Source organism: Mauremys mutica, chromosome 6, assembly GCF_020497125.1.
Source record: "Mauremys mutica isolate MM-2020 ecotype Southern chromosome 6, ASM2049712v1, whole genome shotgun sequence".
In the NCBI taxonomy this organism is placed as follows: Eukaryota; Metazoa; Chordata; order Testudines; family Geoemydidae; genus Mauremys; species Mauremys mutica.
In genome coordinates, this window is record NC_059077.1 from 41,951,351 (window position 1) to 41,979,081 (window position 27,731).

General features: G+C 41.4%; 1 protein-coding gene across 1 annotated transcript in view; it reads right to left on the reverse strand.

The window, feature by feature from the left end:
• Window positions 1-261: 261 nt before the first annotated feature.
• Window positions 262-27,731, reverse strand: part of CMYA5 (cardiomyopathy associated 5) — a 40,680-nt gene continuing 13,210 nt past the window's right edge. Inside the window, exons 5-12 of the mRNA XM_045021440.1 lie at window positions 26,383-26,504; window positions 20,426-20,575; window positions 18,307-18,453; window positions 13,136-13,283; window positions 7,417-7,550; window positions 5,855-5,954; window positions 1,884-2,060; window positions 262-514 (exon numbers count right to left, since the gene is read on the reverse strand). Of these exons, the coding sequence (XP_044877375.1) occupies window positions 262-514; window positions 1,884-2,060; window positions 5,855-5,954; window positions 7,417-7,550; window positions 13,136-13,283; window positions 18,307-18,453; window positions 20,426-20,575; window positions 26,383-26,504 (1,231 nt within the window). The remainder of the gene's footprint in view (window positions 515-1,883; window positions 2,061-5,854; window positions 5,955-7,416; window positions 7,551-13,135; window positions 13,284-18,306; window positions 18,454-20,425; window positions 20,576-26,382; window positions 26,505-27,731) is intronic.

The window sequence follows — 27,731 nt, forward strand, 5'->3', positions numbered from 1 at the left end:
TTATCCCCGTCCCAATGCTCGGTTCTAATATACACCTTTTCCCTTTAGAGAATAACTCAATATATACCACAAGATACATACTAAGTGGGAGGGAGTCTATTATCCTCTCCATGCACAGAGTGCTATGTGTATAATTACAATTAGTGTTGATGTGTGGGAGAATGGTGTGGGTAACATTTGCTAAGAGAAAAATAGATACCTTCTCCCCACCCCCCGAAAAATTATAACGGTTTGTCTTCCGGATAGTTTGAAAGCAAGAGATTAGCTGTGTTTCACAAACTCTGGCAGCTCCATTCCTGTGTGCAGGTTAAGTACGCCAGCTTTCTCCAGAACAAAGGCAGGGTGAGCAGCATTAGTAAATCTGTGCCTGATGGTGAACAGAGCTAGTCCTCTCTCTGCATTGAAGAATGAAAGTCTCCCAACATTATAATCCAGCAGAATGCCGACCCTGGCTGGCTGCTCCGTCATGTAAACATCACTCATTACACCATGGTGGAAGAATTTATAAATGAAACTGTGGAGAATGGGAAATAGAAACAAAATGAGAATCCATGATGCCATTAATCAGAAATAAACTACCACCATTTATTTCCCAGCCATTAACAAATTGCTGCCTCTCGTACACTTTGCACAATGCAGTTCACACACTAAAGGAGATCTCCGAGAAGTATGAAACTTACTACATGTCTAAGCTGACGTTATTTCATAATACTACCTTCTACACTCTGAACTCTTACACTAGCCCCTCAGCATTTCAAAGAACTCTCTTTCAGGAGAAAGACACCCATTTTGATCTTCTTCATCAATGCCACTTTCGTTCTTTTCCGGCCTCTGGGCCCAGTTATGGCATCATGGGGCTTTGAGGATGCTCAGAGCCTCACAAGATCAGGCCCTACTTATCTCAAATGCTGCATTTAGTTGATTGTTGCTAATATGCTCAGATTTAGGATTAAATAAAAAATGTACTCCCCAAAGGTTGGCACTTTACTTGAACCTGTAATATACTCATGTCCTATAAATAGGGCTACAATTTTGGCTTGGAAATTTTTAGTAAATTTCATGCCAAAAGTGCAGGGGGAAAATAGATAAGTAACAGAAAGGAGAACAAGCTTACCCTGCTCTCACCCCACAGCAGCGGTTCTGTCCCACAGGGCTGGGCCCAGCTCCCCTTGCAACCTGGCACATGGGGTCGTACCACCACTTGGGTTTGGCCCATCCACGGCTTTGCAGATAGAGGCAGAGGGGCAGATGGGCCAAACCTGAGTGGTGTTGAACCCTGTGAGCCAAGCCACACCACCACTCGGGCCTAATGAAATGTCTTTATATAGCCATTTCCAAGATTGCACTGACTCCATTCATGTTCAGGATTTCTGTAACCACAGTGATCTCCATGACAAATCATAGCCCTACCTATACAGCCCTAAGTGACCTGGGACTGTCCCTTTCCCCATGCCACAGCTGCAGCCGACAGGGGCACTCAAGCTGGATCCCCCTCATTATAAAAGAGCGGAAGGACTGGCAGGGTGTGCTTTGTGTGATCTCCAGGACTCTGGAACCTGCTCCGTGCTCCAGAAGTGACCTTCTGCACATGCTCCAAAAGCCCTTTTTGATAGGGTTTTGCAAGCGGGTTGAAGGTATGTCCCCAGAACCCTGTACATGATCCACTGGCTGGTTGTGCCTGATAAATGTTTGTTTTTTAATGCTGCCAGATGTGCTAAGCTGCTGTCAGACTAAGGGTCAAGTACTTTTATAGGTATATTTTTATCTTTTATAGGTATATTTTTAATTATGACTTAAATCTGAAGAAATAAAAATAAACAAAGCTGTCTTCCACCATGTGTAAAAATGTAACTTTGCAAGTACCTAGACTCACTCAGCTTTACCTTGTTTGTGTAGAACAATAACATATGCACCAAGAAGTATCATCCTGCCCCAGGATGCTGCCTTCTAGTGTAGAGTTATAGCAGATTCCAATCCGGTAGCCTTTGCAGCCAGTGACGGTGATTTCCCAGTAATGCAGACCACGAGCTGGCAGCAGCTCACCCAGGACAGATGGAATTCTACGAACGAAGAGAATACAGCAAAGCCAGTATTTCAGCATAGCGACTGCATAATGTTCTTTCCATCGCTTATAGTCACATCATGTGGCTGCATCTTATATTGCATAGATAGTAACTTCATCCTCCTAACTGAAGCTTTTCAATGTAAAAAGCTTAGTTACTTTTAGCAAAAATCCTCTCTGATTCTACCTGCACATTATGGTAAACGTGCCATGAGAATTTAAAACTATTAAACATTATAGAAAGCCATATGATGTCCAGTAAAAGACACACAAGGACGTAGAATAACATTTTCAAAAGTGCCTGGCTAATTTAGAAGTCTCATGCTCAAAAGAGACTTAGGCATTATGGGCTGGTCTACACTAAAAAGTTTTGCCACTTTATTATAGGAGTACAGTTAGATTGAAAAAAAAACCCTAGTATGTATATGGTTATGTTGGTATAAAAGTGCTTGTACCAATGTAGATTACTGAGGTTCAGGAAGCCAAACAAGCTATATCTGTATGAACATCTTCTATGCAGGTATAACTGCATCCACACTAGGGTTTATACCAGTATAACAAACAGATCACATCCCTAACTGACATAGTTAGGCTGGTTTAACTTTTCTAGTGCAGACCAGCCCTCAGAAGTCCCTTTTGAAAATGAGATTTAGGCTCTTAAGTGACTTAGGGGAAGTTTACACTTAAAACACTGCATCGGTGCAGTGGTGTCGCTGAAGCACTTTAACGGAGATGCTGTAAGTCAACAGGAGAGAGCTATAAAGAGAGAATAGTGAATACTCCTTAGGAAAGGAAAGTAAGATGACTAGCCATTTTTAACTACGGTCAATATGGCAATAAAATCACAAATCAGTTCTTCTTGGGGCAATTTTCAAGAGCCAGAGAACTGAGCATGAGCCAAGACAAGGGCAGAGCCAGTCACTCCAGTACGTAGCTTATTCTCTGAATTCTTATCTCACAAAAACATGGTACTGGGCAATATAACAAAATTCAGTGCTGATAAGTGCAAAGCGATGCACATTGGAAAGCATAATCCCAACTATCATATAAAATGATGGGGTCTAAATTAGCTGTTACCACTCCAGAAAAAGATCTGGGAGTCACTGTGGATAGTTCTCTGAAAACATCCACTCAATGTGCAACGGCAGTCAAAAAACTAACAAAGTTAGAAACAATTAGGAAAGGGATAGACAATAAGACAGAAAATATCAGAATGCCATGGTACAGCCACATCTGGAATACTGCTGGCAGGTCTGCACTTCCCATCTCAAAATAGATATATTAGAATTGGAAAAAAGTACAGAGAAGGGCAACAAAAATTATTAGGGATATGGAACAGCTTCCATACAAGAAGAAATTGAAATGACTGGGACAGGACAGTTTAGAAAAGAGACAATTGAAGAGGGATACGATAGAGGTCTATAAAATCATGAACAGTGCAGAAAAAATGAATATGAAGGTGTTATTTACCCCTTCACATAAGACAAGAATCAGGGGCCGTCCAATGAAATTAATAGGCTGCAGGTTTAAAGCTAACATAAGGGAATACTTCTTCACACAACACACTTTTGAAGGCCAAAAGTATAACTAGATTCAAAAAAGAACTAGATAAGTTCATGTAGGATAGGTCCATCAATGGCTATTAGCCAAGATGGTCAGGGATGCAACCCCATGCACTGGGTGTCCCCCTAAGCTTCTGACTGCCAGAAGCTGGGACTGGATCACTCACTAATTGCCTTGTTCTGTTCATTCCCTCTGAAGCATCTGGCACTGGCCACTGTCAGAAGGCAGGGCACTGGTCTGAGCCAGTATGGCCATTTTTATGTTTTTATCAGTTTAATTTTCAGTGGACGTTTCTCAGTACAGCTTTAAGCTCTTTACAACAATAAAAAAGGTATCAGACTAACAGACATTATTATGTTGTATTTTCTCTTCCATCTGGCCTCAGTTTTATTAAGGTAATTGGATAAGCCAGATTGATGGTGTCTTCATTTGAGGATGCAATGTTTTGTTACCCTTCTCTTCCTCTCTTAATATTAAAAGTTAGAATATAATATTTTTAAAGTGTCTATTTTGATAGTATTCTGTATCCCACTCTCCCAACCTTCCAATATTGGAGGGGAGTGTTTTAATATTTGAGCTGTAATGGACAGGCACTACACACATCTAATTTACTGATGTGAGCCAGCTACGTTGCACAGCTCCAGGACCACGGACTGTCACGCATAAATTAGAACAGCTTTCAGGATGCCTTAGCTTACACCAGAGACCACACTGGGATATGAGAGCATAAATGTGGTTGTTTATGCCAGTTGAACTACATAATCTGGCCCATTTCATCATCTGTATTGACAGTGCCTAGCATATTGTTTTTGGTACCAGACTGCAAATAATTTAATGAATAATACAATAACAAATCACAACATCAGTGCTATTTTTTCTGAAACATTCCCTTGATACCTCTGTTTTAAAAAAACCAAGGTGTTTTCTAAAGTTCCATAATAATTTATTATAGGGTTGGTTTTTCTTTAAATCAACTGTCATAAGCAAATATCATATGAGATAGGTCAGTGTTTCTCAAACTAGGGTCGCCGCTTGTGTGGGGAAAGCCCTTGGTGAGCTGGGTCGGTTTGTTTACCTGCCCCGTCTGCAGGTCCGGTTGATCGCAGCTCCCACTGGCTGCAGTTTTCTGCTCCAGGCCAATGGGAGCTGCTGGAAGCGGCACGGGCCGAGGGACTTACTGGCCGCCGCTTCCAGCGGCCCCCATTGGCCTGCAGCGGTGAACCGCGGCCAGTGGGAGCCGCGATCGGCCGGACCTGCAGACACGGCAGGTAAACAAACCGGCCCAGCCCACCAGCAGCTTTCCCTACACAAGCGGCGACCCCAGTTTGAGAAACACTGAGATAGGTGCCGTTTTATAAATCCAAATAATGAAATAAATTGGTGAGACCACAAAACAAGTATCATTTTAGGTTTGTGGCTGTCATTGTTTTCACTTCACAGCAGTGCTAAAATTGAAGCCCTATCTCATTCAGTTTCTAGAAAAGCAGGGCTTGTCTACACTTACCGGGGGATCAACGCATGGTGATCGATGCATCAGCGGTCAATTTAGTGGGTCTAGTGAAGACCAACAGAGCTGCTAAATTAACCGCAGATCACTCTCCTGTCGACTCCTGTACTCCACGAGAAGCACAAGGGGAGTCAATGGGAGAGCATCTCCCGTCGACATAGCGTAGTGTGGACCCCAGGGTAAGTAGATCTAAGTATGCCAACTTCAGCTACGTTATTCACATAGCTGAAGTTTTGTAACTTAGATTGATCTCTCCCTTAGTGTAGAAAAGGCCTCACTCTCTTATGCAGGATGAGGCAGATTCTTGCTTTCATTGAAGAGGGGTTCTTTTCCCTCCTAAAGCAGTTCAATTGTTTTTCTCCTCCACCCTATATAATCATCTACAGCTGTGTAAAGTGGGTGTAAAATGTTGCCATTTGATTAAGCATTTGGCATCCACCTGGTGCAGGGGTAGATTACACAAGGTACAAGGCAATGAAGCTTGACCAAACATAGGTTTTGCACCGATTTAAATAAATCAGTAGAAAAATAACTTAGTTAAACTGGTGCAGCCTCCCAGTGTAAACTGAGTTATACCATAACAGGGTGTTGCACCAATTTCACTAAATGTTTTTTCTACCATTTGAGTTACATTGGTGCAAAAACTGGGTGTAGATAAGCCTGAAGAGTCAGGCCCCATATCGAGACATCAGAACTTCAATGCTCAGGATTCCGATACTTACCCAGTGAATTTAGTTCTCTCAGGAAGGCATATCACAGTTCCATCGGACGACACTTGCAAAGCAGGATGAGCTGTGTCACTCATCACATGAAATCTAGTTCCTGTTATTATTCATGACAAAGAAACACACACCAATTCAGGGATGACTACAGTACTAATTTGAAATGAATCATAAAATACCAAACAATACAACATTTACTGTTTTCTAAACAAGACACAGCAGCAAGGATGAGTTTCTCTTAGAGAAGGGCAGAGCCCGAACAGTGCACTCTTAAGTGCAACTATTCTTCTCTTGAAATTCAGATCTGGATCTGAACGTGGCAGCTTGGATCCATCTTATTTTCACAAAAGGAGGAGGTGGTGTATGCAAGTGGTAAGCCTTAAATCAGGGCGACACCTGTATCAGCAGTGTTTTCCCTGCTTCACCCTCCCACACATAAAATAATTATACAGCAAGAGCAGCGGTGGCTACCAGCTTTGACAGCCAATTTTATTTATGTAGCATTTTCTAGCATAACTATGAAAGTTTCACAAAGGGGAACCCAGTAGCTTTGAACTTTAATAACTTTCTACACTAATCTATCGTGATCCAGTTCCCCACTAGACTAGCACAATCATAAATACAGTCTCACTACATAGACCTCCAGGTGAATCTGCCATAGGCAATCTCACACACAACAATAAAAATAAGACAACTACAGATATCCTGGAAAATTGTAGGACTTCTTTACGTAGGGTTTGCTGCTGTCATTGTTCTCCGCATTTCTTTACTAATTTTATTGCCACAGTCTGTTCTGCGTCCATCAAAATCTTTTTTATTAGTAATGGGTAATGTTATGCCAAAGAAGGCAAAGACTCCCAAGTGCTTAGGGTAGTTCAAAAACTCTTTGGGCAACACAGAGATCCCTGGTATTAAAAAAAGTTTTGAAGTCAATGAATTATTTTTCAAAACACAGTTCTTGAAGTTTGAGCCTGCCGAAATGTATCTTCTCCTAAAACACTGGACTAAGTTGTTTTTGTTTTGTTTTGTTTTAAATCCACTTACAAACTTTTAGTTGTGTTTCAGATCATTCTGTATAATTTTGAATAGAACCTTTTATTAGGAAATGTCTTGCCAAGGTAAAAAAAAAATAAAAAAAAAAATCCCCAAACATATCCAGGTAAGGCCCACAAGGGGCTGAAATGCAAAGATGAGTTTCTGTCAACTGTTGAATTTACTAGGGTTGCATAGGTCTAATGAGGGCAGAACTTGGTATTGTTTTAGGAGTTTTACATTCACAGGGAGTTGTACAAAACTCCAGTACCTGAAGAACACTGGACAGTTTCCAATAGTCCTGATTCCACTTACACCAGCTTTACACTGGCATAACTCTATTAAATTCAGCTGAGTTATTCCCAATTTACACTAAAGGTCAGTCAAATCACAAGCAGGCCCAGTATGTCACAATGAACTGGTTACTTTTGGAGACTAAATTTCAGCATTAAATTCTGGGGCAATTATGCCTCCTTTGAGTGTCCTGCCACTCGACTCCATTGTTTTGATGTCAGAAAATGCAGATCTACCTTTCGTTGAGATGAGGGCGGCTTCACTCTGTTCACTTGTCCCAGATGAGTTGGCAGCTCTCACATAGAAGAAATAATTCACATTGGGCTGCAGATTAACTTGCAGTTCAGGCTTTTTTATTCCAGCAAAAGATCTAGAAAAAAATCAACAATTTTTACAATTGAAAATGCATACTAAAACTTTCATGAACAAATTAAAATGATCTCTTATACAAACAGCTAAGCCATTTTAGCTACGTGATACTGTACTTGGATATTACAGTGATGGACACTGTAGGAAAACCTGAGGTTGTATGGAAGCGTAGACAGACAGATCTTTTCTTCAGATTACAGATGGATTTTGCTGTTTTACCTATGACATTTTCCCTTGCTTTACTGGCTTTAAAATGACTTGAGTCTCTACTGCCTTGCACTTTATATAATTATTTATACCTATGTAAACCAGGTATAAAATTCAACTAATCTGATTTAGTAGCATTTTACACACACTTTGTCCTCAGATTGCACAGATGGAAGTGAGTAAACAAAGTGCAAGGCAGTGGAGAATCAGGACCCCTAATTTTCATTGATCTTCCCAGTAAAACATACATGTTGCCAGATGAACGAGTTTAACAAATAGAACCTGCAATAAATACAGCTGCATATGAGAACACATGGCTGGTATGACCAGGCTACTTAAATACAGATTTCAACTGTGTGTGGAAGATACCACTTTCTGAATATACATGGGAACCACACATATCTTATTGTGGGCTCTTATCTCACACATCATTCAACAAAAAAGACCTGACGTCCCCTCCCTAACTTTGCAGTGCACTTTAACTGGCTAGCTTTGCAAGATACAGCAGTAGAAGAACTGCCTTGGCACAGTTCATAAAGAGCAGGATTATTTGATTAATCCTGCCCTTTATGATTCCTCAAAAGCTCCTGCCTTCACATCCTCGACAGTCGGTGCCATTACACACTTCAGGAAAACTGAGAGAATCAGCACTCACTCGATCTACTTCACAGACACTTTGAAGTGACCTTGAAGGCAGCTGGGTTGTCTAGAAAAATATGAACTTTACTTTTTATTCTGATGGAAACATATGGGCTGAATTTAACGTTTTCTCACTTTCTGGGTCCATATTTTCAGAGTCCCATAGAATGCACATACACCATTGCATGCACAAAACCTGTATCTGAGTGCCCATGTAGCAGTTATCTGCACAGATTAGGTACCTTTGTCCACAAATACCAGCCTATACATACCATACAGTTACCCAGTTTTCAAGTGTAAGTAAAGGTTATTGTCTACATTGTGCATGCACATGTGCACATTTTGGGGCAAATTCTGCCCCCTTCTGCATGTCTGTTCCTTCACAATGGAACCACATGGTTCTGTTGTACAAGGAGGAGCTAGGTGTGGAGAACCCTACCTCTGAACAAGACCCGTGTGCCAGCTTATGGAAGGTGGGAGGAGAGAGAGTTGAGGATCAACCACAGCACGGAACCTCCTTCTCTCTACTTGCTGTGTCACGTCTAGATAAATAAAAGGCTCTGCAACTTTTCTGAAACATGGGGAAGAGGATTCCTCCCACCCTGGCTCCCACTGTGCATCTCCCCAGCACCCAGTCTGACTATTTAGACCAACTGCTAGGTGTCTGAATATTGGACAGATGAAAATGGTTCCTCCAGGGGAAATGATGAAAACTCCCTCACTTGGGACACTGAAAATGAGACCAGAATGGTCTCACTACTACAATTACTGCTCCTGCGCTGACAGGGGGATGGAACTAGATTAGCCAATGAGTCTTTACCATCTCTAATTTCTATGATCCCACAGTATGTCAGACAGGCAAATGCAGTTTGCTATGCAGGGCCGCCCAGAGGATTCCGGGGGCCGAAGTGCCCCGAAGACCGCGCCGAATTACCGCCGAAGCGGGACCCGCCGCCGAAGTGCAGCCCGGTCTTCGGCGGTAATACAGCGGTGGGGGGCCCCCACCGCGGGTCTTTGGGGCACTTCGGCGGCGGGTCCCGGAACGGAAGGGCCCCCCGCCGCCGAATTACCGCCCAAGACCGAGCTGAACTTCGGCGGCGGGTCCCGCTCCGTCTTCGGCGGTAATTCGCCAGCGGGGGGTCCTTCCGCCCCGGAGCAGAAGGACCCCCCGCCGGCGAAGACCGGGAGCGAAGAAGCTCCTGCGCCCGGCCCCGCAAGAGTTTTCCGGGCCCCCCGGAGCGAGTGAGGGACCCCGCTCCAGGGCCCCCGAAAAACTCTCGTGGGGGCCCCTGTGGGGCTCGGGGCCTGGGGCAAATTTCCCCTCTTGCCCCCCCCCCTCTGGGCGGCCCTGTTGCTACGTAAGTCCATTATTATTAATTTATCTAAACTGTTTTTCTGCAGATGTCCCACTAGAGAGCAGTACAAACTGAAGAATGATCAGTGCTCTTTCACTAGGATTTTCACATGCACATCTGAGCCTTGTTTATCAGTATGAGCAAAATCTCACTGTCATTACACGTTTTTCATGAAGGCAAAACTCCCTTTAACTTCAAAGGGAGTTTTGTGTCCATAAAGATTACAGGATTGCACTCTATGTGCAATTTATTTCATTTCTCCATTGTATGCGTTTTACAGTGCCTTTTGTCATGAAAAAAATCATTATGTCCTTCAAAGATGTTTCCAATCTGAGTGAACTTCAAAGAGAGGGGGGCATTAAGATCATCAGGACTAAGACAAACCTTGTTATAGAAATAAGCATGCAAATCCCAAAAGAGATGCAGTAAGTGCAGAATCAGGTAACCCAAAGTTGATGAAGATTGACAGACTGTATCACTATCAAGTAAGTGATAAAGACCCTGATTCAACAAGGTACTTAAGCATGTGCCTTTCTTTAAGCAGGTGAATAATCATATTGGTGGATTATCCCAGAAAGGCTTTGTGGGAGAAGTGTGACTAGAGGAGGGATGACTAAAGAGAGGGTGGTCTCATAGAGGAGAAAGACTGGTCTGAGTATAGGAGCAACATGGAAAAAGGCATGATGAGAGTACAAGAAGAATACTTTGGAGGCAGGCTAAAATAGAATAAAAGGAGCAAGGAAGGAGAGACAGCCAAGACTCAGGCAGGAATGGAGTTTTGCAAAGCTTTGAAATAAGTTGTCCACACTTATTTAAACTAAGAAGATAGCCTGGGACACTCTATAATGTCCTGATACTCCAACAGTTTTTGCAGGTGAAATCATTTTTCATAGTTCTCCATTAAAAGCTCTGACACAGAAGCAGAACACGCTGAAAAGGAGCCATTTTGCTCAAATAGTTAAAAGAATGCGAAAAATCGAGCTACAAGGAGATGTATAGAAAACTGCTTGTCCTAATGAATGGACAAAAATCTCTCAAGCACAGTGATTTCCTCTGCACAATGCCTTTCTGTTTTCCCCATGAGATGCCACAAAAGTCACTGCTCTACCATGAAAACAGGAGCTGTCCTTTCCCTCCCCGGCCCCCATTGCAGAATAATTATATCATAACATTTGAGATGGCTTCTTAGACTAACCAAAGGCTATACAACATGTCCATCTGAGTAGAGAGGGCAGCAAGCTGCAACATTCACATCCTGAGTCAGAGCCAAACTTTCTCATAGCGCAGGGGCGTTCAGATCTGCAGTTTGTGTTCAGAGTAGGATCAGCCATCAAGTTCAGACTGGGATGTCCTCCAAGTCTGAGGATATTTGAATTCCGGCTTTGGGCCCATCTCAATATGAGAGCGCAATATTTCACCTACAGCTCAGATTTAATAGCAGCACAAAGTTGTCTGGACGCAGAACGGACCTATCAGTAAAATAGTGATCAGGTTTGCCAGTAAGGTACTGTGCCTAGTAACCTATTTTAGCTAGCTTTCAGCTTCCTAAGAATACGAGCCCATCAATTTTATCTGAGATTAAGTCTTAAAAAAATATCCCTGCTGGTGCCAACTAATGAAAGAGGATAAGCCAACAAGATTGAACATTCATTTGGAACACTCAGTTAATTTCAGCCAGCTCCAGACTCACAACAAGCTGAGTCCCAAACAAGAAATGTCTTTGAATGCCTTGCCTTTTGGTCTGGCTGCTGGGGGAAGGGATGAGGTGGAAAACTGAGCCAATGAGCCCCCCCCACCCCCCTGAGCCATAGGCAATCACTTTTGTTGGTTATGCTTTAGGTCAGCCCTCTAGTCAGTAATACAACCTTTAGAGGGAAAAAGGCATTATTACTGCCTGGTTTATGTGAGTATAAGGCAAGTATGTGGGAAGGGAATCAGCATTGTTAACATCCTGATGGTGCTATGGGAAAAGCCTGCTCCGTTTCCAAGTCCCTGTGATAAACTGTGATGCTAGATCTCCCTTAATCTAGCATAAACCATTGAACCCTGTAATTTCTGTCATAGACGGAAGGGAAATCAATCTAACAAAATATGCTGAGTGTTCGGTTATATACTTGCTGTTTAAAATATGCATCACATTTTACAGACAATTGGAAATGTAAAAAGATAATTGTATTGTCAGGGCATGACATAACCTCTTGGAAAAGGGCCGGGTTTTCTTTAGGTTTCATACTATTGCTACAAAACCTTTGACAAAAAATACAGGGCATTAAAAAGCGATAAAGAGTCCTGTGGCACCTTGTAGACTAATAGAAGTATTGGAGCATGAGCTTTCGTGGGTGAATACCCACTTCGTCAGACATGTCTGATGAAGTGGGAATTCACCCACAAAAGCTTATGCTCCAATACTTCTGTTAGTCTACAAGATGCCACAGGACTCTCTGGTGCTTTTTACAGATCCAGACTAACACGGCTACCCCTCTGATACAGGGCATTAAAAGTAAAGGAACACAAGACACTTGATTTTTTTTAATTTTCTCTCTTGCTCCCGTTTAGAATGAGAAATCTAAGTCTCAAAGACAGTCTCCAAATTTCAGGTACACCTCTACCCTGATATAACGTGACCTGATATAACACAAATTCGGATATAACACGGTAAAGCTGCACTCTGGGGGGGCGGGACTGTGCACTCTGGCAGATCAAAGAAAGTTTGATATAACGCGGTTTCACCCATAACACAGTAAGATTCTTTAGCTCCCGAGGACAGCGTTATATCGGGGTAGAGGTATATTATATTTAACAGGAACATTTTTTCACTTATAGCAGGAAGCAGTTACATTTTTCTTCACATTTAAATTGGTGAACAAGATTGTATCACTTGACTGATGTGGCTCAATGCTCTAGTGATGAATCCCCCACAACAGATTTTCAGGTCCCTTAAATCTTTTTTTTTTTTTTTAAGCAAACATACAGACTTCCCAGCCCCTGCCCTTTTCTGTGCAACACAAGTGCACTGGTTCTGCTGGGAAGGAGCCGGGGGAGGGGAGGCCTCCATAGCTGAAGAGGAAGAGGTAGAATTTGTCCCTTAATCTCTTTTATTTCCCAATTGAGGACTAGCTCAATGGAAGTTTTTCCTGAGTAAAGACTGCATAAGGACTTCAGGTTTGGGTCTGAAGTAAATGGGTTCATTAGCTTAGCAGAATAAAATAATGATATTTCTAGTTTCCTCCAATCTAATATCAGCATCTGGCCCAGAAGCTGATTTCTTCTTTATTCTGTTTGTCCTGAATTACATAATCTCTTATATAATAATCCATGATCTGGAAAGTGCTCCTTAACTTCTATTTAATCTCATCTATCCACATTTCAAACCTTAGGAACTGACCTGAGACCCTCTCCTTCCGGAGAGTACTGTCTGCAGTACTCCAGTGTGAAAGACTCTGTTGCTTCTGAGCTGGCTGTGCTCCATCGGATGATGGCAGTGTCCCAACACACAGTACAGTCTTCTGCCTTTAGTAAGGGGGTAGAGGGTGCTGTGAAAACAATGATGTGTTAGCTGTACTATGAAGAATGCTACAGCAACTGCAATATATATGCTAGGCAGATTGAAATGAAATGACAACTACAAAATGTATATGTCACCAATCCTAAAAAAACAAACTAAATTAGCGTAGAAAGATCATTTTTCCTCAGATGGAAATAATGTGCGCGGAAACAACTGTAAACACCACTACAATAATGTTCTCCCATCCCCTGTTATTTTGGGGGGGGGGAGGAGCATGCTAATCAGGAAAAACACTTTACTTTACCCATCTCATTACCCCCCCAAAAAAGTGCCCTATGCTTTGGAGCTGAAGGTCTCAAGTTCAATCCCTCCAGAAAGAACCCATGAGAAATCATTACGTAAATTCATGCAGTTCAGAGTTTCCTTAACAAGTTAATTTAGATCAGGGGTTCTCAAACTGGGGGTCAGGACCCCTCAGGGTGTCACAAGGTTATTACATGGGGGGGTCGCGAGCTGTCAGCCTCCACCCTCAAACCCCACTTTGCCTCCAGCATTTATAATGGTGTTAAATATAAATTAAAAACACTTTTTTACATGGGGGGGGGTGGTTTGCACACAGATCCTTGCTATGTGAAAGGGGTCACCAGTAAAAAAGTTTGAGAACCACTGATTTAGATGATCTCAAACACTTTTTTCACTCATTTATGTGGTGCTTTAAGGAATAGACCCATGAAGCAGCATAGGGTCTGGTTATACCTAGATTACCACAGCTCTGTCTTCAGCAGCCCTTGCATCAACTGTATAACAAAAATTAATATGATGCAGAAGAACTGAGTAGTAGCAAAGGGCTAACTTTGCTGCTTTAATTGTGTCCCGTGTATTGTTGCAATGCAGCTACCAAAATTTAATACTACACTTCTCTTCCCTATGGTCTAAACTCAAAGACTACAAACCCTATTGCACATATAGAAAAATGTACATGAAGGAGGACATGGATTGCAAGTGATTAAAGGAATATTGTGTGAAATAATGTATTGAATTAGCCTATCAGATTCAAGGTCTTATTTTCTAGGCTGAAAGTGATTTTGTTTACTCACTCAGTTTCTCTCTGCAAACTTTTCTCCACCACGTGAAGTACTGGCATCATGTGAGCCTACCAAGATCTGAATTTAACACTTCTGGGATAATATTAATATCGGTCCCTAAAATAATATAACTGAGATTTCTGTTCTATTATAATAAACAGATATATTTACAGTGAAAACAAGGCTAAGTGCTGTGGTGTTAAGCAATGTGGTGATCCTGAGCTGAATCTTGCAAGCTGATGTGAACTATTTCTTTGGGAACAGCAGGCAATACTAGTAATATTGCACAAATGGATATAAACTGGCCATCAGGAAGTTTAGACTTGAAATTAGATGAAGATTTCTAACCATCAGAGGAGTGAAGTTCTGGAACAGCCTGCCAAGGGGAGCAGTGGAGGCAAAAGACATATCTGGCTTCAAGACTAAGCTTGATAAGTTTATGGAAGGGATGGTATGATGGGATAGCCTAATTTTGGCAATTAATTGATCTTTGACTATTAGCAGTAAATATGGCCAATGGCCTGTGATGGGATGTTAGATGGGGTGGGATCTGAGTTACTACAGAGAAGTCTTTCCTGGGTGTCTGGCTGGCGAGTCTTGCCCATATGCTCAGGGTTTAGCTGATCACCATATTTGAGGTCAGGAAGGAATTTTCCTTCAGGACAGATTGACAGAGACCCTGGGGTTTTTTTGCCTTCCTCTGCAGCACGGGGCATGGGTCACTTGCTGGAGGATTCTCTGCACCTTGAAGTCTTTAAGCCACAAGTTGAGGACTTCAATAACTCAGACATAGGTCAGGGGTTTGATACAGGAGTGGGTGGATGAGACTGTGTGGCCTGCGTTGTGCAGGAGGTCAGACTAGAAGATCATAATGGCCCCTTCTGACCTTAAAGTCTATGAGATAAGGGGCTGGACATTTCAGGGAATTATCAGAGGACTCGGGGGTTGGAGAGCACCTATCACTAACTTGTAAAGTGGGGGCAGGGAGCTGGGGGGGCTGGAAAGTAGTGTTTGTGATGCCAGAGGCTTGTGGAGCCACAGCAGGCACAGACAAGACTGCTTCATTCTAAGGGCAGGTGGTGGTACCCTGGGAAGCGTCATGCCAAAACAAGAAGTCAGTGGGCCTGATCCTTAGCTGTTGTAACTCTGTGTGGCTCCATTAATGTCAATGGAGCCATGCTACCTTATACCAGCTGATGGTCTGTTCCACGTACTGGCCCACAATAGACCAGGTTTGGTGACCCTCAGGATGTTATAAGGCTCAGCCTGTTTTCCACAGCTTTCAAGGAGGAATTGTCACTCTGAAACCTAAAATGTCTGTAGAGTTAGTGTGAAGTGATGCAAGCAGGTACAAGCAGAATTGAGAGCTCTTTTTATTCTGAATATCATAAGGCTGAATCATGCAGTCTGTTACTATCCAATTTTTAAGTTCTCGGCCATTTTGTCTTTTTTACTCCCATGACTTTATGAATTAAACTGTGCAACAGTGTGATGCTGGCAGACCAGGTGCCAGCTCAAACTAAGCCCATAGGCCTCAACTGAAGACTGACCAATATATAGCTGGGAATCAGTCTGGCTCACCCGTGTGTTAGTATTGTTAAAATAGGTATTACGGTTATAAAAATGTGTTTCATGTTTAGACTTTGTGAAACGCTTGTAGGAAGTTGCATGCATTCATCTCATTTATAACATCTGAACCCTGTTATGAGGTTATATTAAGGGTTTGCATTGTAATCCTCTGTAATTGTATAAATCAAACAAGAATGAAACATTAATTAATGTAAAATGCTGGCTTCCTACAGAAGGTGTTAGGTCCTGCCCATCAAGAAGGCCCATTGTAACCAAATGAGACACTGTGAAACATCAAAGAACAAAGACTTTGTTAATAGTATTCCTCCCTCACCCTCATGAAGAGGAGGCAAATGTGTGAACTCATCCCATCATCTTGGGGGAGAAGGCAATAAAAATCCCTAACACAAAGAAACTCTCTATGCTGTTTGAATTCTGAAGGTCAAAGATTTCTAAGCGTAAGCAAGGGATCCGCAGCTGCTTAGTCTGGGTTAGCCCTAGGCTATAACTCATTTGTGTGTGTATGTTTATCTGCTTTAATACTGGGAATAACTCTCTTTGCTTTTTCGTAGTTTATACATCTTTAGTTAGTTTATTGTAGGTGTAAGATCTAAAGTGCAATTGTCCTAGGGTAAGTGACTGGTCCTTTGGGTCTGGGAGTAACCTGAATGTTGTTGTGATTTTTGGTGTAAGGGACCATCTATCGTAAATGCAAACTTGCCTAAGTGGCAAGACAGACTGGAATCATTTGCAGACCCATACAAAATTGTGAATGGACCCCTTTGGAAATCTTAGACATAGTCTGTGGACCCCCCAAGGGTCTGCGGACCATAGGTTGAAAACCACTGATTTAAAGGATCTGAATATTCCAACCTTGTGACCTAGCAGTCGTTCCCTGAACTGATATGCTGGAGAACTAGTTTCTATTGTCTGTGATAATTTTGCTGTCCCTAGGTGTTTGAGAGGGCAGGGTGATATAGTATCTTCCACTATACAACATTACCACTAGCCCATTACAGAATGTAGCATCAATGGACTCCAGAAGGAGTTCTCTTCAGGTGGATGGGCAGTGATCAAAAGATGGAAGCAGAGTGAATAGTTCATATAAAAAAAATCATCCAGCTTCCAAAAGGGACAGGCATAAATAAAACAATATCAAACAAATAACAGTCCAAAGAGTTAGTCTTTTAAAAAACTTTAGATTTTGTGAAAAGTATGTTGACTTTCCAGCTGGAACAACTAGTTTGCACTTTAGCCTGATGCCAAAAATAACATTTAGCTGCCAGAAGCCAGATTCAGAGAGGTTAGAGATCAGGGCAGGACAAAACTCTGGTGGAACATTTTTTGTGAAAATTCATGTGAATTATTTGGCCATTTAAATGTAAAGGATTTTGTACCCCCAAAACTGCGGGTTTTCACAAAATTTGGGAAGTCTGAACTTTCTTTCCAGTTATTTTTTGCAAAAATCTTTGGTAAAAAATATGCACTATGACTTAACATGCTCCAGGATGAGAAGGAGGAGGACCCAAAAACTTTGTGGCCCAGTGGATTAAGTACAGGGCTCAAAGCCACAGCTTCCACCAAGCGATCTCAATAATACTTGGTGCTTTATAAACATTATTTCATTATAAAGCATGTAAATATCATTATCCGTGTTTTACCAATAGGGAAATTGAATAATCCTCCTCATCCTGCAGAGCTTAAATGATCTGACAAAAGTCATCCAGCAAAGTAAGTGTCAGAACATGGATTAGAACACAGGACTCCTAAACCTATGCCTAATCTGCTAGATCATGGTGCCCCCAAAGCAAGTCACAAACTCTGAGCCTCAGTTTCCTAATCTGTCAAATGAAGCTAATACATAATACTTATCTAATTACTTGCCATTATTATAATTTATTATTCGTATCATGATAGTGCCTAGAATCCCCAGCCAAATTCAGGGCCTCTGTGTGCTAGGTGCTGTACATACACATAATAAGAGACCCCCCGAAAGAGGTTACAATTTAAATAGACAAGACAGAAAAAAGGTGGAGAAAAGTAAGTATCAATATCATCCCCATTTTATAGATGAGAAACCGAGGCACAGAGCGACTGAGCAACTTTCCCAAAGTCACACAGTGAATGTGTGACAGAGTCAGAAATTGAACTAATATCATTCCATTCCAATGCCTCAAGTACACGTCACAATTGGGGACATTTTAAATTCTGTGTTTTCTCAAATTTCACGTGTGGTAAATACATTGCTGTCATTTTACAGGTAGGGAAACTATGTGATTTGCCTATTATCTAGTGGATGGAATCAGTGAAACACTTCTCTACATTTCTAATAGCATTGTCTAGTTAATACTGTCTCAGGAACTGAGATCTAATATTTAAATGCCAAAATATACCTACCAGTTCTGAAAGTGGATTTGCGACTCGGTAAGCTACATCCTGTATAGTTCACAGCCATGACCCACACACCATAATAGCGATCTGGCTCCAGGTCTTCCAGAATGCAGTAACTCTCTTTCACTGTAACTCTGTATTCTTCCACCAAGGCTAGTACAAGCACACACATACAGGTCATTAGAGAAATGCACACCTGTTAGAAACAATTTGTATGGTTTAGGGTCTCTTATATTGACCAAACAGGAATCGGTCATATTGGGGCTTATATAGAATAGGCATAACACTTGCCAAAAAATATGGTCAAGAAGGAACTAAATGAGTTCTGCAGAGTAAGGAGATAATGGGACGGTTTATTTGTGGTCATCAGCGGTGTTGGAACTAGGGATGCAGCAGCACCCCCTGGCTTGAAGAGGTTTCCATCATATACAGGGCTTGCAGTTTTGTTCAATGGCTTTCAGCACCCACACTGTACAAATTGTTCAAGCGCCACTGGTGGGCACCATCAAATTTAATTGCCAGTTGGCTTTTTATTGCACACTGCATTTGTGGAGATAGGTCAGCACCCCCTTGGCTAATTAACATGGAGGTCTTCTAGCACTTAAATTGCTTTAACACTTTACCATTCACTCTCAAATAAAATGGCAGAAAAGCAAAGTTAAGATACAAAAGGATTACTACAGGCAAATGTGCTAAGTTCTTCTTGCAAGGCATTCAGTAGAGATGGTTGAGAAACAGAGGTGTGTTTTTCTGTAGGAAATTTAGAGAAAAATGACTTTGTTTGCTTTCCCCAGAAAATTTAGACTTTTTGGCAATTTATCACAAACCAAAATATTTCCAGTTAAAATGGTGCTGCAGTGCCTCACAGGAGTTGTAGTATGGCTGCTCTCTGGGTGGAAAACATCTCCTTCTCCCCTCTGAGTAAAGGAGTGCATCATAGGAATCCCTGTCTGTGGTGCATCCTGGGAGATACAGTCCAACCAGAGAGCCTGGCCTATAAAGGAGAATGTAAGTATAAAACACTCAGATTAAAATTCCCATGAGGCACTGTGGCACTATTTTGAAAAGAAAAATCTTAGCATTCAGCCAAAATTGAAAACTTTTTCATTGGGGGCATTTGTTTTTTCAATTATATATTGAAATTTTCTCCTGAAAGTAAAGACAAGATGGGTGAGGTAATATCTTTTACTGGACCTTCTGTTGGAGAGACAGAGGGAGAGAGAGAGAGAAGCTTTCGAGCTACACAGAACTCTTCTTCTGAAGAAGAAAAGCTTGTGTGTGTGTGTGTGTGTGTGTGTCTCTCTCTCTCTCTCCCCCTCTCTCTCCAACAGAAGTTGAGCCAATAAAATATATTACCTCACCCATCTTGTCTCTCTAATATCCTGGGACCAACATGGCTACAACACTGCTCCTGAAAGCAGACATTTTATTTGGAAGATTTTGTTTAATTGGAAACCCAATTTTCCACTGAAAAAAAGTTCTGATTAACTCTTAGATCAGCCCTAGTGCTGAGTGCCCTCAACTCCCATTGAAGTCAAATGGATATCAGAGCACTCAATGCTTTGAGGGACTGGACCCCAAATTTTTCATAATATGTCAGCTGTAAACAGTTGTGAATCTTGGCTTCATTTCTGTCTTGTGTAACTTACTCTCTCAGAAAGGAATTTAATTCGCTGCACATCTTACAAAAAATGTTTAAGCAACATTCAAATACTTTAAATATTTCTTACTAGTCTATTTTTTTACTGTACAAACTTCTTTATTGCACCTCAAATTCACATATTTAAAAAGTAAAATATTTTTGTGCCATTTTGAAAAATCTGCACCTGTGTGTTGAAATGTTGCATTTTTGCTGAGTTTTTCCTGCTTTGTTACCACCGAACACATTTTTCCAACTTGGGAGCATAAATCCAGACCCCTAAATCCATAATCAGGCACCTGATTTTCAGAGGTGGAGATCTGTATCTGCAGCATTATCTGTCCTTAGTACTGTTAATATTAACTCTTCAGGATCAGTCTTCCCCTTTATATAGCAATAGTCACATTTTTAAGGATCATTTTAGATATAATTTTATTTGAGATGCTGAACTAATGCTGGTGAGATGCAGGTTCAAAAGTCACATACCACTTTGAACTTTGTTCGGTTGAGGCTCCTCCATGCAATACACCTGGAAGCAATCAATGATGTCTCCTTCACTCACAGTCCAATAGATTGCAATTGATGTGCTTGTAGCAGAGTTTGGTTCCTGGGATAGCAATTTTGGCGTCTGTGGAACTGGAAGATAGACTTTGGTAGTTATTTATACTGCTTATATTGAACCACATCAACTCCAGCTATGCATGTCATGAGGCAACCAGATGGTTTATTTTCCTTTAACTATGAATACTTGAGATGACAGCCAGTTAAGGAGTCATTAAAATAAAAAATAGGGGGACTATTTCAAATGACTGAATAAGGACAACAAGCTTCCTTTCAACTAGCTACAAGCATCCTCTTCAGGGAATGGTAAAGTGGGACCTTCCCCACCAACCCAGAGTCCGGTCAGCCTTAGGAGTGCCCGGGTCACTAACTTGCTTTCTCCCAATCTAGATATCAATAGATACAGGCTGCCTCTGTTTGCCCTTGGTGACATGGGAACCCGTGTTCCACCACTGAGTCCAGTGATACCTTTAAAACTTAAAGCTATCAGGTATGTACTGCAATGTAGTAAAATGTCATGGGCATCATCCCTTCCCCTGCCCTTTCCCCATGAGATCTATTAACCTTAATAGAAGAGAGTGAGTCCACGTGCTCAGGCATCTACTACTTTGTAGTGCACTCTGAGGCATAAATTCTGCTGAAGCCTCAAAGTGCCTCTTATAATTTAAGCTGTCAGATCAGAAAGCCCAGCAGGAGGGTTACTATTGTGGATTGCACTGTATTAGAGAGGGAAGCAGGCTGCCTCTTGGGAGAGCCTATTTGTGTGGAACTGGCCTTGCCCTGAACAGAGAGATTATAACAGGACAGCACCTGCTGAACAGGAGGCCAACCAAAAAGACAAGAGAAACATTTGTTCATAGGAAATACTACACTAGAGCTAGTTAGTGGGAAGTGGAAACCTACTGAAGAAGGGAGCCAGGTTTCAGAGGCAGGAGTGGATGTACGCCACTGCCAGCCAAGGGCAGAAATAGTTGATAAGATTCCTTGGAATCTAGGAAAAGTACCTGCCATACCATGAAGAGATTGTACAGTCTGTCAATTCTAGAGGGAGAGGTGACAGCTGAGCAATAGGTCTTTAAAAGAAAGGATGTGAACTATGGGAGAGGCCATTGCTCCCAGAGAGGAACAGACTCTGCTTGGACACGATGCTAAGTGGGCTCTGCCCTCCAGGGCTCAGAACTTAACAGCATGGAGAGAAAGAGACTCTTTGGAGTCTCACTATTGTTGAACTGTTCCCTGGATGTCCAGGGGTGTTGTAGTAAGATGAGGCTCTGAAACATAAACCCTTATCAGAGGCCCGGTAGGAGGCCTAAGGCCTGAACTAAAGTAATGGTCAAGACTTTGCTAACATAACACAAAGTTAAGCTGTGAGCCAGAGGCAGGCCCTGCTCACAGAAGCTGGCAAGGAAAGGGCTGATGCTGCAAAAAGAGACATACCTAAAAGGTACTGGACACCAGATATCAGAACATTCGCATATTTATACACTCCACACAGATAACAAGGAACAAGCTGATCCATCCCAATGACAGGGCCAAAAGGGTAATATGATGGATAGAGTTATTTTGTTCGAACCAACATGTACAAGGTGAGAGGCAGCACCTTACTACGTAGAGGGGTTGTCCCTTGCTTTGTAGAGGGGTTGAACCTCAATACGTCAGGAGTGATGTGTAACTTATTTGTACCTGTGTATAAGAATGCATCCCTGGGGCGGTGTCTTTGACCAGCCTAGGGGACAGTGGAGAGTCCCGCCACTGACTGAGCTGAGTCCATTGCCAGGGGGCACATATTTGTAGTATGTCCTGTAGAGTAGAGTCTAGAGGGAACTATTACTGTGCTTCGTTTGACAATAAACCTGGCCCAGGTGCCTTCGTACCTTACTAGAGTCTGTGGTCATTGGGGGTTCTCTTGGGGTCTGCTGTGCCAGCGATCTGCAGAGCTGGGGCAGCACACAGAGGGAACACACGCACACAGCCAATTAATATCAACATTGAACAGAACAGAGCACCACACCGGGAGCGTCTGATGACAGATGTTTTGTGGGGAGATAATCCTTTCAGGGGGCAGACATAGAACTCTGCTTGAGCTCTGCAAGGCTGCCATACTTTGATTTTGAACCCTATATCATCTGACACCTTGTGACCTGATTGGGGATGCCACAAAGTCCTCACAAACCTCAGATAAGCACCCAAAAGTTTGACTGCTGATCCAAATGGAACCAGCCCTCATGAGATGGTTATTTTTCAGGATTATGAGTCAATGGAAGACAAAACCATATCTCACCATTAAATAGTCTGATTGCACAGAACAAAAATATACACTGTTTTTTCATTTACCCAGTAAATTTCCATGTTACATGGATTCTATAAAGATCTAAGCAGAAAGCTTTTGCTCTTTTCAGTTATCTTCCGACTAATGATGATGATCGCCTGTGGCATTAACAAAGTAGATGCTGATGCTAGCTGTTTTCCTGTGATTTATACCGAGAGCTACAGTAAGAATACATCTGCCTGTCATTGAAAAAATCATCCCTTTAGTTGCTAAAAGCAAACCAGATTTGGGTTTTTTTTTATTGCATCTAGAAGAGCCTGTCTTCTAATAGTGTCCAGTGGGGAAATGATTGTGGGTTTTCAGTAGAGTTGTATGGAAACCAGAATTCCTATTTAATGGGAAATGATGCAATTTTCAAATCTGTTTCTGTTCCAAAATTAGAATGAAAACAAAAAATTTCAAAATTTCCCAATGAAATTTTTTGAAAAATTGTTGTTTCAAGTCTATCAAAACATTTAGTTTGTATTAAATCAAAATATTTCATTTCAATATCAACTTTATTTTTTATAATATAGAATTAAATTTCAAATTGAAAAGTCATTTCAAAATAAAATATTGATATATTCCCCTCAGAAAATGTTGAAATGGAATGTACTGACATTATCAAAATGCTTCATGTCGAGGCTTTTTTCCTGAAATAAAATGTAATCAAAACTGACAAGTTTCCAGGGAAAGTTTCTATGTTAATGAAATGGCATTTTCTGATGGAAAAATAATCCATCAAAAAAATTTCTACCAACTCTAGTTTTTAGTGACAAGCTGTCGCATAGATCATTTCATCCCTGGTTCTACCACCTCTGCTCACAGTAAAACCAAGACGACCCAAACAGATAGCATTCCATAGAGGGGTTTTCACAAGGTCAGTATAATGGGGAGAATGGTCAGTTTCCCCCTCCTTTCATAGTATCCCTGGCAGAAAGTGGCAATCAGTGGAAGTGCTGGAGTCAAACAGTAACCTGGTTTAAACAGCAGGAGCTGGTGGCAGGTTTTTATCAGTGACATGTCCTTGACCTTGGAATTTGTTCCCTCCTTTTCTTCCTGACAGATTTGATTACATTCTGGGTATGCTGCAAGGTTTATCTATGGTCCCAGGCCTTTATTGAGAGAGTGGATTAAGTGAAGAGACGAATGGGTGAAGGAGAAAGTTACTGGGTGGGAAGCTCTTGGGGAGAATTTTCTGATTGGGTGAAAAGACTCTGAAAAAAATCTGTTTTTGCTATTTTATCAACCATACAGCACAGAGAGAGAGAGAGAGAGAGAGAGAGAGTGAGCGTGTGTGTGTGTGTGTGCGCGCACACGCGTGTGCAGGGGATGAGAGGACTTCAAAGATCAAGATCTGAGGAAATTTCATTTCCGTGTCAGTGCACTGACAAAGAAGTGGAAGAAGTATGGTCCAGTTGTTCTGGCACCTGGGACTGGGAAGAGCCTGGTTCAATTCCCTGTTCTGTCACAGGCTTCCTGTCTGACATTGGGCAAGTCACTTAGCCTCTCTGTGGCTCAGTTCCCCAACTGTAAAATGAATATAATAGCACTTCCCTACCTCTCAGAGGTGTTGAGATTAGAGCTGGATGAATATATTTTTCTGCTAGTTGGCTGAAAAAACATCAGAGAAAAAAATTAGCTTTGGATTAACCTGAAACAAAAATGTTCTGGTGATTTGAAAAACTCGAAAATATTTGGGTTTGTTTTCAACTGAAAGAATTTGGTAAATTCAGCATAAATTTGCTAAATTTTCAGTCGACCCGAATGTGTATATTTTGGCAAACACTCTACTTGCGAAGATAAATAGATAAAGACTGTGAGGCACAGTCACAGATGGTATAGTAATGGGCTTCATATAAGTACTTTAAATAGATAGAATAGAGGTGAGCAATGCAAAAGTCACAGAAGAGACAGCACAAAAAGGAGGATTAGATAGGAAGAGAAAGAGGCTAGACTGCATAGGGAGCTAAGGGAGAGAGAGCATTAAAAGGTATGGAGGAAAAGAAAAAAGAGGAAGAGATGATATCTTCTGTTTATATCACAGGTTTAGTTTCAAGGGAATGTAGAGAGACAGTGCAGAAGAGCAAGGGAAAAGACTATATGGAGGAAAAAGGGAAGGAGAGAAATATAGGAGGGGGCTAGCTGGGTTATTGGGAACTGGAAATGGGAGCTAGAGCCCCTCACTCCTAGTTTGTCAGTGCAAATTCAGCCCTGGTTGGATGTGCTGTTTGGTTTTGATTGGACACAGTGGTTAAAGCAGATCTCAGCAACTTTAGGAAACTAACTGGTTTTTAATCCAAGTGTTTGTGGAAAGCAAACACAAAACAAAGGCAAAGCAAATCTGTTCCATCTGTTACCTCCTTGCCATTAGCTGGCAGTCAGAGTGGGAAGGTGGGACTTGCCTGCTGGATTGGAAGGGTCAGTTTATAAACTGAATAATAGCATCAAAGGAAATTTGCTCTAAATCCTTAATAAAAACTGCTAGAGATTTCCTAGTAAGTTACTTTTTTTTAAAGCTACAATGGCATGGGGCTGGGTTGGGTTAGGGCGCCAGCACTCAGACCATCGCTTGAATACAGAATTGCCTTGATACATCTAAATACATTTAATGTTCTTATTTCTTGAAACAACATTTAAAAATATGTTTTGAAAAGATGAAGAGAATGGTTGGCAGGGTGCTGACAGGAGGGAAGCTGAGTAGGTGGCTTGCTACAAAGAACTATGCTGATTCTGAGCTGTTAGTTCTCAGAAATCATACAACTGAAAAGAAAGCTAGTAATGGATGAAGCTGATACACCATGGCCAGTAGACAAACATGGCTTGTTTATTCTCTTAACTTCCATGACTGCTGGTCAGATCTGGATGATCTTCATAGGTAAAATTCACACACACATATGGCACAAAGCGCAACTAAACAGGCTTTAGTTTAAACTAAACAGGCTTGTGAACTAAGCATGGGCTGGGGAGATGGAATACACCCCATTACCCTCCATAGTCACTGCCCTTGCCTACAGAGTAGGCTGGGTCCAGCTACTGTAGCCACTGCTCCTTCATATCCATATGTGGATAAGTTTTCCAACCACTAGATCCACATAAATACACATCCAGTAGCCTCCTTTTTCAGTCCACTCCCAACTTTTCTCTCCACTCCAGAGGCCTGCTTCCCCAGCAAGGAGGTGGTTCAGAAGCACACCCTGAATGGCTGCCATATTTGTGACCCCACACATGGGCACCATGGGGCTTACTTAGCATGGAGAGTGTTACACAGGATTTATGCCAATATGAGATTTTCACTTTGGAATGGACAGGTATTGTAAAGGGTGATTAGAATTTAGAATAAACAAGACATTTTAGTGTTTTCTCCTGCGCTACCTTTTCCCCTGCCCAGCAATAAACCAAGCACTTGTGCACAATTAGACTTCATTTCAAATTCAGCTCTGATTGCTAATTACACAGGCTCACAACTCTAAACTTTTTTTTTTTCAAAGCACATTCTAATTTTACTTTTCTATAAATTCCAGGGCTTTGCGAAAATGTTTATTTTTCACAGGATGCACCCATAGATTCTTACCAGCGACACATTTTAAGGTATTCTGGTCACTTCTCACTGAAGCGTCTGCATAATGGTCAAAAAGTGAAAATGCACTGGGCATTTTTTCTAATGAGAGAGATTTATCCATTGCAGAAAGTAACCTATTGGGAAGAAAATATATATCCAAATAAATCCCTGTAGTATTACATAGCTTCCAAAGCTCAAAGATGAACAACATGTGACATGCACTGCTCAAAATATTTCCCATGGATTTAAGAGCAACAAGCAAAGAGAAGAGAACTTCCTAACCTTGGACGTTAACTAGGGGGTACAATGTTTAAAATTAGTTCAAGGATATCTTAGCAGTAAAGATGAACCCAATCTAACGACACAAATCTGTACACTCATGAACTGTGGGAAAGTTTAGATATGAAGTTCACAGTAAGGCCCTCAAAAATATGGGGTTTAAACTTATTGACATTGTCCCTTTGTATATTTAAAGGCTACAGAAAATTACATCTATCTACAGGAAGTTGACTTCAGAGACATAATGTAAAGCAGCTGGTTATGAGGAGAAAAAAGGAAAAAGGAAAATGGATTGGACTCAATTAGCCCTTATTTGCTTGGTTCATTATGAAAAACAGCAACATATTTAAACTTTGAGGCAAAAGCAGCTCCAAGGAAATGAAATAATTCTTTCTACAAAGCAGTCGAGCAACCCCATTTGTTTTTACACTGAAGTTGTTAGTTGTTCACAGTTTTAACAGGATATATGTAATAAAAAATAAATTTTCTTGAGAAAGACGTGCAGCATTATATAAACCCTTTTCTTCACGTTTTTTAGTAAATCAGATACAATCAATTAAAATAATCTAGTTCATGCACAAAACAAACTAATTTTAATACGTAAGCTAATGCTAGTAAATAACATGCAATAAAAATCCTTGAAAATTATTTTTGCATAGCCTACTTTTCAATATTCTACAATATAAAAGTAATTGGACAGATTGCCACATGCTGGTATACAATTTTAATGTAGTGGGTGTCCCACAGGGGTCTGTACTGGGACAAGTCCTATTCAACATATTCATAAATGATCTGGAAAAAGGGGTAAACAGCAAAGTGGCAAAATTTGCAGAGGATACAAACCTACTCAAGACAGTTAAGTCCTAGGCTGCCTGCGAAGAGCTACAAAAGGATCTCTCAAAACTGGGTCACTGGGCAACAAAATGGCAGATAAAATTCAATGTTGATAAATGGAAAGTAATGCACATTGGAAAACATAATCCCAACTATATATATAAAATGATGAGGTCTAAATTAATTGTTACCACTCAAGAAAGAGATCTTGGAGTCATTGTGGATAGTTCTCTGAAAACATCCACTCA